Source organism: Melanotaenia boesemani, chromosome 13 (genome assembly GCF_017639745.1).
Source record: "Melanotaenia boesemani isolate fMelBoe1 chromosome 13, fMelBoe1.pri, whole genome shotgun sequence".
NCBI classification, from domain to species: domain Eukaryota; kingdom Metazoa; phylum Chordata; class Actinopteri; order Atheriniformes; family Melanotaeniidae; genus Melanotaenia; species Melanotaenia boesemani.
Genome location: NC_055694.1, coordinates 8,290,627 through 8,301,518, shown reverse-complemented (window position 1 = coordinate 8,301,518; position 10,892 = coordinate 8,290,627). Strand labels below are relative to the sequence as shown.

The 10,892-nt window shown below is 36.0% G+C and overlaps 1 protein-coding gene across 1 annotated transcript; it reads left to right on the top strand.

Annotated features, from left to right (window-relative positions):
- The first annotated feature begins 2,981 nt into the window (after window positions 1-2,981).
- On the top strand, window positions 2,982-6,605 carry mfsd4ab (major facilitator superfamily domain containing 4Ab). Its single transcript, XM_042002924.1, has 10 exons — window positions 2,982-3,716; window positions 3,818-4,016; window positions 4,202-4,447; window positions 4,562-4,721; window positions 4,857-4,972; window positions 5,084-5,257; window positions 5,334-5,481; window positions 5,574-5,644; window positions 5,751-5,871; window positions 5,987-6,605. Exons 1-10 carry the CDS (start codon window positions 3,487-3,489, stop codon window positions 6,079-6,081), a joined length of 1,560 nt encoding a protein of 519 aa, XP_041858858.1. The 5' UTR covers window positions 2,982-3,486; the 3' UTR covers window positions 6,082-6,605.
- The last annotated feature ends 4,287 nt before the right edge of the window (window positions 6,606-10,892 follow it).

Sequence of the window (10,892 nt, the reverse complement as noted above, 5' to 3'; positions counted from 1 at the left end):
GTCTTTTTCAGGGAAACCTTTGCTTTCAGCAACACAATTTCAGATCACATTATGTATGTACAACTGGCCTGCCTGCAATTCAGAGCTGTCCCCCACAGAAAAAGATTTAGAGTATCATGAATACAATACAATTAGATAAAGGAAGTCCTGAACTGTTGAACAGCTGCATTTGTATATCTGGTTTGGTTGAAAAAACTACAGCAGCTGAGTTCAGTTCTCATACAGTGGTAAACATCAGCATCAAGCTCAAAAAGTTGGTGTATTTTTTTCTGAAATCAACATGTTTTGATTTGATGTATTATCTTTGTCATATTTATAAACTTAATGCCAAATATATCATAACTGATGCGCAAGTTGAGACTGCAAATCAGTCAGAATATTTCTTAAAGTCCTGTTGTTTACAATGTGATATATATTCTGCCCCTATTTATATTCTGCTGTTAAAAACTGATCACAGTAAGTTACTTTTTTTAAATGCTGATTTTTCAAATCATTATCCATTATTTAAAAAAAATGCTTGGATTTTATTTAGGTCCAATAAAGTTTAAAAAAAAATGTATTTTTTTTCTTATTCATATGTCAGGCTTTACTTGTAGTGACTGGTAATTTTTGCATTTGTTTTGTATTTACATGAACATAAAATCCCATCCCAGTGTTTAAAAACTGGGTCATTATATGTTCCAGCTCAAAAAGAAGTTGTCCTATTTCAGCAACTAGAAATTACTGTTTATTTTTAACATTTCCTCACAGGTCCCTAAGATTATGTGGGTTGACAATTACCTGAAGAAGTCTTCTTGCGTTGCTGCATCTCCTGAGGAGGAAGTGGATGTTAATGAATGCCTGTTGTACAAACATGCATATTACTCAGGGTTTAGAACATAACCAGAATGTGCATCTGTTAGCAAATCAGTTACACAGCTGTGGGCTTTGAATGTCTGAATCTTAAAGATATCACTGTGCAGAGATACAATCACAAAGAAAAATAACTTGTGCTTTGTAAAATTGCTGAAATCAGTTCAAACAGAAAGGAGAGAAAAGATTTTCCCATTTAGAAAAGACATCAGACACATGTAGATAGGCATCATTTTCCTGTGTTTGGAGGCAAATAAAATCCCTGCAGAGGCTAGATAAAAACCAGGCAAATACCTAGTATGCAAAAATGATTTACTGACAGCATTACATGTCAGCAAATGCAAAAAGATATTGAAGTAAATAAAGGACACATGGTTTGTGTCACAATTTACTTATACAGAATACACACAACTGCCAACGTTTATTGTTTACCATGAAATGTCTATTTTAAGATAACTTAAGTTTACTGTAGTTTTGTTCTGTTTTTTGTTGTTTTTTTTTTTCATTTATAAAAGGCTTTATAAAAGAAAAAAACCTTCATTGTGATTTCTTTTCTTTTACCTGTTAAGATCTTGCCGGAAGCCCATATTTGTCCACAACCAGCAGAGCTTTTCCGTTTTTTATGCAATCATTAAAGGGATTAGGTATTAAGTCCTGTCTTTCAATCATCCTCAGGATGGTCCAGTTGCTTAATTCAACACAGTATTCCTCATTAGTCTTTATTGAATGTACTTATATCTATTTACTGTTAAGTCCAAAGAATAGTCAGATGTGAGTTTTCCAAGTATCTAAATCATGAAGTGACCTTGAGGTTCACCGCATCTGTTATTCTGACATCCAAATTGAAATGCAGTTAGGCTGAAGACTTTACAATGATGCACATATTAAAAAAAAATAAAATTAAAGATTGTGAGAAGAAGAAAGAAACATTTTGTGTCACCTAAACGATATCCATGTTGATATATATAAATAGATCACTGGTAAACAAAAAATAAAATAGTTTTTAACTTCTCGCAGAGAGAAATTACCCGTCTACATTTTGGTGGTTAGTTGGTCCAGTATAACTGCTAACATTTTCATTATTTTAGTATTTTAGTGAAATGTGAAGATTCGCCAGTCACTCATGTGGCTGGTTTGTGGTCCTAATCAAAAACACTATACAAATAAGACTTTTTCACAACAATGAAAAATGTTGAAATCTGAAGATATCCAACGCAAACCTGAAGCTCTTCCAAAAGACAGTGGTTGCTTCACAAAGTCAAAGATGTTTCCTTGGTAGGATAAAACCTTCAAAGGATCTGATTGGAACAGTCGTTCGGTGGGAAAATGTATCCTTCCTTGACTTTGAGAAGCACCTAGTCTCCACGTAAACCCTGATGCTAAAATGGCACATTTATAGCAGGAATTAGCATGGTTGAAGCTTATTACAATAAAATGGCTTTTGTCTTTGGAGCTAATTTTGCCATTTTGTAAAAACTATAGGGATTAAAATTTTTTACATAAATCATTTCAACTGTCCTAAAACAATAAGGAAATCACTATAATAGCAGTACTCCTTTTGGTGACAGGTGAATTGTTTTCTTTAGCCAATAAACCTGCATAGAATAATTTGATTGCTGGTCAGATACATCCATCCACTTAATAATCCCAAAAAGGCAATAGCTAAATCACAAACCGAGGCTTAAAATTAATAAAACATTAGTGGACATTACAAAAGGTAGAGCCATCTTTTACAAAAACAATATGGCTTAATGAAAAGGTTTGATAACAAATCACAGTAACACCAAAATTTGGCAGTTCATCCTCTTGGAGCCACAAATGTATTAATTTAATGTGAAATTTTAGATAAACTTTGACATCATCATGGGTATAGTATAATAGATACCAGGATCCATATTTTGGGCACCATGAATAACATCAAAATAGCTTGAAATGAAAAACCAGCATGCCTCATTCACTGTAATTAATGGCGATCTTACAAAAGTCAATGGAAAAGCAAAGTTAAGGTATGTCTATTTCTAACCTCTTATAAAATACCTATGCAGTATGTGATGGTTAAACCTATTTTAAAATAAGTGGCTCTGTATGGAAGACCAGGAGGGTCTTTTAAATGTCAAAGTATTTTTATGATGAGTAATTAATTGTGAAATAAAAATATAAAATTGCATAAAGGGATTTAAAAAATACAGGCGTGGGGGAAATGGCTATTTCAAAGACCCTCTTGGTTATCCATAGTTCTAAGTTGTACAGGTATTTGAAGAAAAGACAACCTGTACCTGAGAATCTGTGTCATTGCTTCCTAATTAATACATTTTCCATTAAAATGTCTCAGTGGTCCATGCCATTTAAATCCTCACTTTCTTGTGGCATTTCACCACATTGTTAATTATTGACACGATTTCAATACGGATATCACAGTTGTAAAGATCTCCATTTCACCCATTAACTCAGTTAAGCAACTCAAGGAGGAGGGTGCACAATGCTTTAAAAGAGATCCAGAAATCCCCGACAACAAGCATCCGTAGATCCTTTCAGAACTGCTTTCATATTTTGCTACTGTGATTCTTGATAGTTAAATCAAAAATATAGAAAGTGTTCTGTCTCACAGAAGTACATCTGTGTCTTTGGCCCAAGATGTTGGTAGATGAGCGTATTGTAACCCTCTTTAAAAGGAACGCCCATCACACACTGACTTATTGGAGTGTTTTCTTCAGCTTTGGACTCTGCATTGCTTTCCTTGGACCTACAATTTTGGACTTGCAATGTCAAACAAACTCAACACTTAGTGAGATCACCTGGGTATTTTTTGCCCAGCAGTTCTGCTTGCTGATTGGTAGCTCTGTTGGTGGCGTTTTCAAGAGAACGTAGGTGTCGTCCCTCTAATGCACAGGTGTTTTAATGGCATAGATTATCTAAAGAAGTTAGTTATCACTCTAACTGTTTCTGTCTCTGCTCTTTGTTAAAGGTTGTTCAGCGCTCTTGCTGCCCTGTTTGTCTCTGCTCTTATCATTTCTGTCGTTTTTGCCATCATCCCTGTGTGCAATAATGTCATTGTGCTGGCCATTGCCATGGCTGTGTCGGGTTTGGCCATGGGTGTTATCGACACTATTGCTAACATCCAGCTGGTCACCATCTATCAAAAGGACTCTGCTGTTTTCTTACAGGTGAAAAGGCAGTAACATTTGCACATTATGTGTCAAAAGTAACAAACTTAGGTTCTGATAGATAAAAATGCTTTCTTAAAACAAAAGATGCTAAATAGGAGTGTTAAGTTAGAAACTGATGATATGCTGTAGTTCTTGAAAAACTGCAGTGAAACAATGTCCTTGGCCTTTCTACACTTCTGCAGGCTCTGCACTTCTTTATTGGGTTCGGCGCCCTGGTGAGCCCATTGATTGCAGATCCTTTTCTTTCGGAGACTGGCTGTGGGAATCACACAGGGAATGAGACTGAGATGATGCATCATTTCAGGAACATGCTGAGAAACAGTCCGATTGCAGGGCACAACATAACTCAGAGCCCCCTGCCCCATGAGGGAGGAGAAGAGAAAAACTCAAGCGTGCACTATGCTTTCTGGATCATGGCACTTATCAATGTAAGATATAGAGCAAACATACAATCATTAGATCTGGACGGGATTTATTTGGTCATCTTTTCATTTGACAGTTGAGATCAAAAGTAAAAAGACTGACAATGTGTGCACTTTCAGCTTCCCGTGCCTATTGCAGTCCTGTTTCTGATGTATCGGGAGCATCTGATTCCGTGCTGCCCTAGCACTCCACGGCTTTTGGACAAAGATGAACTTGCAATGGAGACCCAACAGGGGGCCGAAGGTCCAGACTTAGAGCATAAGGAACAAGAAGCTGGAGGTAAAGATCTGAAGGAATTGTTTTGTTTTAATGATTAATGTAGTCTATCCTGAGACTAAGCTAAGATAAAAACAAAATAATAAATGTTCACTTTGTGCACACTAATCTGTCATTCCTGACTTTTTGCTCTTTTAGGTCATGGGAATATCTTCAGCTGCTGTCAGAATGATAACCTGCGCGGACTGCCAGTATCATTTTTTATGATTCATATTCTTGGAGGGATGGTGCTCTTTATGACCGATGGCATTGTGGTGAGTGAGAAGTGCAGATAATTCACATAATAGTCAGGAGTATATACAAAATCAGCATCCCATTAAGCATAAAAAGTAGGACACATGAAATAACCTGGCTTTTCTTCTTAGGGTGCATACGCTGGCTTTGTGTACACTTATGCTGTCACGCCACCAATGTCACTGCCTAATAAGACAGCAGGTTACCTGGCTAGTATCTTTTGGGCAGCCATCACTGCTGGACGTCTTTTGTCTATACCTCTCTCATATCGTTTCCAGCCTGTGAAACTGCTCATTTTCAACCTGGTAAGGCCAAAGAAAAGCTCCAGCACTATACATTAGACATACCAGATTTCCAACACTGAATTCTTTTTGTTTACAGGCAGGAGCTATTGTTACTGGGCTGATGCTGCTTATTTTCTACACTAGTAGCATCTTTCTTTTTGTTGGAACGTGTTTATGTGGGCTTTTCCTGAGCAGCATTTTTCCCTGTATGCTCGCCTATACTGAGGACATCCTGGACTACCAGGGTATAACAAAGTGTTTATTGCACAATAATAATGCCACAGAAGTGGAATCAAAGGGACAGAAAATGATGTAAATCGTCCATTTCTTTTTGCAGGCTGTGCGACGTCAGTTCTGGTGACGAGTGCAGGGATGGGAGAGATGGTGATCCAGGTTCTGGTTGGCTCAGTAAGTCTTAGAAGTATCTACTTCTTTATAGACAGCCTGCATAACATAAGCCTGGTGCTGATTTAGATTTATGTTCAGGAGTTTAATGTTGCTGTCTTATCCCCAGATTATTCAAAGTAAAGGCAGCTACAGCTTCCCTCTATGTGGAATGATAATCGGCTGCATTGGTTTTATCCTTTTCATTGGACTCCTGCTGTTCCATCGAATGCACAGAAATTATCTCACAGGTACTGCAACAGCCACAATCTTCATGCTTAGAAACCAATTATTATATGTGTGCACTGAGCTGTGTGTTTGCTTTTACCATGTTCCCCTTTTCCAAATCCCCTTGCACTCCAACAGGAACATCGAAGAAATCGGCAATAGTAGAGGAGCCAGTAGCAGAGCAGAATGGGTCAGCAAAAACAGAAGAAACAGAGAACAAGGACACCAGCTGAAAGAGGAACAATCAGTGTTGTCTGATTATTTAGTCTTTTAATATTCCTGTTCTAATGACAAGGTATTCACAAAGCTGATAGTGTGCCAATGTTGGAGATAGTTCCATTTTTCTTTAAATTAGTCTTGTCTTTTGTAAGTTCTGGGCAGCTGTCATCAGATCACATGACACGAGGAGAACAAAACTGACTGTTCAGGGATTAATTAACACATTTTTCTATTTGTTTTCACATATTTGTGGTTTGTATGTATATTATGAGTGTAATACAAAGTTATCCTGATACAGTTTAACATCTCAAATGTTTCTTACTTTCTAATTATCTATTCAAGAGGACTGCCTTAGGTTTTACATCCATCTGACATGTAGAGGGAAGAACTTTGTACTTAGAGAAGTTAGCCTGAGAGAATAAACTACAAACCTCAAACAGAGTTATACCATTTTAAACAGTTAACCTGACAATCTATAACTTCAGCTGCCAGAACAATAGTGGCTGTCAGTTTATTGAAATAAATAAATTTCACAGTGTCCAGTGATTATACTTTTTTATTATTATTCTTAAATATTTGTCCTAGATTTAGGCTTTCTTTGAGAATATTTAGTCCCCAAGCCGTCATCCAAATCAGTGGCCCCCAGCATGGCTCCAAAGTAACTAAAATAAATAAATAAAAGGTATAAACAACATTTTAATTGTGGTTGAAAATGTAACTTTTCTCACAAGAAGCAGAAAAGAGGACATTGTAAGATTGAATGTATAAAATCTGAAGCAGTTATTTTTGACTGGTCACTTGCTGTACCACACAGAGGCAGAACGGTCACTTTGGAGTACATAACTTTTCCCACCGAGACGTGGAAGTTTCATCTGTGTTATTGAACTGGAAGTTCCTTTTGCTCGAATAGTCCACCTACAAGTCTGAAACCTTGCCTGGTATCAGACTTGTTTATTTTTATTTTCCTTAAGTTAAAAAAAAGCCACAAATCTGTAACATCACAATATTGATGTCAGCCTTGGATAACATTAATCATCTCAGCTGGGGGCCTGCGTTGCTTTATGTCATGATGACACTGATCATATTCAGGACCTTGGAGGCGAAAAATGAGCATAAGAGGTTAATGTACTGACCTCAACAAGCTGACATTCATGATTTTACAATCAAAGTCAAATCCTATTATTCTGCTGGGTACAACACAGACATTGTTTCTAATTCTGGCCTATAGCTGAAGAGTCTGATAAGCAGAATCAATTTTGTCCTTTTCAGCCGACACATCAGAAGATGAGTCTTGTTGCTCTGCTTGGCCCCATCTCAAGGCAGCTCTCATCTCCTTTTGAATGTCACCAGATATAAAATATTTAGCCCTGAACTTCAGATTTCATAATCCATAACTTTTAATATGTCAAAGCTGTGCGTTGGACACTCAGTGAGGATTAACTACGCCACAGTGTCATATTTTGCTATCAGGTACAAAATTATTTAGACATTGTTAAGAGATAGTGAAGTGTATGAAACAAACCTAATAGAAAACTGAGTCATTTCGCTTATTACCATTTTCCTGTGACTGTCAAACACATTTCCTCAGGAATTAAGTGACACATTTCATGATGGTCTGAGAATTTTTGAAGCGCTAATGTGGGAACGGAAATTAGTTAAAGCAAAAGATAACCAGTTGTAAAAATCTGAATATTTTAATTTACTCAGCAGAGCCAGTGAGAAGAGTCAAAGCTGTCTTTTCTGTCAAGGAATCTGTGACAACTAAAATAGTAAAATGTCTTTCTTTTTAGGGTGAATTTGTTTAGAAACTGACTTATTACTCACTTTGGCTTGACTCTAAAGCTTTGGATCTTTCCACTTTTCCTTGGTTTATGTTAATGGAGGCAAGGGTTGTTCCAGTTGCATGTGTAAATGGTTGAATGTAGTCTGTTGGTATATAAGATGAACCTTTACACATAAAAGGGAATTATTAAAAGACCAAATGCCATTTCTTATCATAAAAAGACAGATAAGTATTCGCTTTCTATGTTCCAAAGTTGTTTAAGTAAACTTTATATGCAGCAGCAAGCCCAGAACTGTCAAGGTAAAGGATATACTTATCGCAAAGCCCAAAGAAACATTAAACTTTAATAGGAAAGTGCTATTGCTCTTTTTTTTTTCTTTTTTTTTTTTTTTACTTTTTTGTCCACATTTGCCTTATGCAGAGAGAAGTAATCTAACAGAATTTAAACCAAATTTACTCAGAGTTACTTTAAATGGAACATCCTTGTTTTATCTTTTTTTAAAAACAGGATTGTTACATAGGAGATTAACAAACTAAATAAAAACACATGATTGTATTTTTTCTAAACTTATCTCAGAGCTCATACTCAGTTATTGTTTAGAAACATATCTGGATGAAGGCAGCAAGACAAAACAGAGATATGCTTATTCGCAATAAATTTGCTGATGAGCAGTGACACAAGCAGTCAACTTATGCAGTTTACAGGCAAATTACCACAACAGCCTGTTTAAACTGTAGATTCATTGGCTAAGATGAGGCGTGGTTAAAAAGCACTTTGAGTGAGACAGAGCCCAAAAGCAGAAGTAATGTTTAATTTCCCACAGCAAGTATGTCTCCTTTTCTGTCCAACAAATGTCAGTGGGCAGATGCTTCCTCTGATATTTTCTGTTGCAAGAGAAAAAATTCAGTCTGCCACTAATTTTTAGTTTTCAGTCTGTCAATTCAGTCTGTCACCATTTTTAATTATTTCAGGACAGTTTCCTTTGTGGGATTCAGTCCTCTTCACTGCTTTTTCATACATTGTACGCATATTAATATGGTACGCCTGAATATTCACAAACTTTGAAGGTGCAGCGTGAAACAAACTCAAAGACAGTGACAGAAATATTTAATATTAATATTTAAACTGTGTCACTTTACTAAAACAACTGTTGTGTTTTTATTCTCTTAAAATGAGCCATTTATATCTACTTGCCGAGGGTCCATATACAGCACATGGCAGCTGTTATATTTATACAACTTTTACTATGGTGTCTCTGAATGGACAAACAGCTCTGTGTGTGTCAGTGAGAACTCACTAAGCTTTAAAACTGCAATACATTAATGTTTGATATGTGCCATTTGGGATAAGTAACACCTTAGAAAGCACATAGATGAAGGCAGTACATATGTACAATTTTGAAATTACGTGCAGTACAATCATTTCTGCAACTGAAGCCACTGGATCAACTTGCAGATAAAAACATGTCTGGAAGAATTTTGTCCACTGACGACCACCATTCATTCACAACAATGCTAGACATATAAAGTAATTTCTATGCCCATCTTTGCCAGTAGATGTTACTAATTCTTGCACACTGTAACTTTAGAAGAGTTTCGTAAAACTGGCAATTCTCTGATTAAGAGATTTGCTTCTGTGGATGTTGTTGCAACAATAGTTCTGTTTTTTTTTTTTTTTTTTTTTTTTTTACCCTGTACTACTCTGGAGTAGATTTAGACTGTTAGTCTATTTTTCACTTCATATAATCCAGATCAGCTCTGTGCCCAGTGGGGACCATATCACACTGCAAAATCAATTTTAAACCATCCAATGTCTCCCAAGTCATAATGCATGACGGATAAGAACTGTCCTTTCAGGAGGTGAAACACTGACATATCTTATTGCTATTGATGCTTAAACAAGCTATTTCTTTGCCATTACTAATAAATATACATCCATAAAAGTCAAGATAATGTCAAAAACTAAACTGCAAAATAAACTGTGACAGAATTAATAATATCCAGTCGAGTCAGCAAGTTTGTGATCCTCTTTAAAAAAATAGAAAAGTCGAATGTGATATGGAAATGAAACATAAAGGCAGTGAAAAGGGATCATTTTTCATTATAATACTGGAATCAGCTACATCATTATTAACCCATTAGAATGTACAGTGCCACAAAATGGCAAATTAGTCTAATTAAACAAATGAAACCCTGAGGAAATAGTCGGGCAAATGCAGTAGATGTAAACAGTGAGGCGAAAGATAATATTGATCATTCCACAGCAAATTATATCTGCAAAAGATTTTCCAACATGTTGCAAAGTTTAATTAGACCATGCAACTGAGTGTAGATAAGCTAGAGAGAAATCAACTGAATATTATCTCTAGGATGACAGGCTGTTCTGTAGTGCCACCTACTGTTGAAGAAACTAGTTTTTAATGTCCCTTTGCAGTGGTTCTCACAGATACTCATACTAAGAAGATTCAATGTGGTTGTTTTTCTTAAATACTCAAAAGTAGAGACTTGGCTTCTTGAGTTTTCTTATGCAGTTGTTACTTGAATTTTATGTCCACTTAGTTCAGTTCTGTCAATATGAAGATTAAAGAAGTTAAAATTAAAATAAAGAAAATGTTAAAGTAGAATGAGGTGCACAGTCTTTGTGAAAAACAAAATTCACTTTCATTTGTGAAGAAAAAGTATTTTATTCACATTGAGAATAGACAACAAAAACATTTTTTTCCTGGAAAATCATTTTAAAAAAGACTTTTTGATGGTTTATCACATAATGCAAACCCCTTTTTCAGCCCAAGAAACAGAAAAGACCAGATTGGTGTTTGCAAAAACCCACGTAAATAAACCAACAAGGTTCTGCAGTAATGTTCAACAGACTGATGATATAGAAAAAAAGATAACATTTCTATCAAAACAAAGAGGAAATAATGTCCAATGGCCCAAAGCAAACTAGCTCATCTGTCATCTGACAAACATGGTGAAGGTTTTGTAACCCTGTGAGATCTAAATACAAACACAGACCTACCCAGCTTGATTTCGAATGAGTAA

What these genes read in the sequence shown, in the direction of transcription:
- mfsd4ab (XM_042002924.1), top strand. Translation starts at nt 3,487, where the DNA reads ATGTTGGTAGATGAGCGTATTGTAACCCTCTTTAAAAGGAACGCCCAT. An exon ending in ACTCTGCTGTTTTCTTACAG is followed by an intron (nt 4,017 to 4,201) that starts GTGAAAAGGCAG and finishes ACACTTCTGCAG; the next exon opens with GCTCTGCACTTCTTTATTGG. An exon ending in AACTGCTCATTTTCAACCTG is followed by an intron (nt 5,258 to 5,333) that starts GTAAGGCCAAAG and finishes TTTTGTTTACAG; the next exon opens with GCAGGAGCTATTGTTACTGG.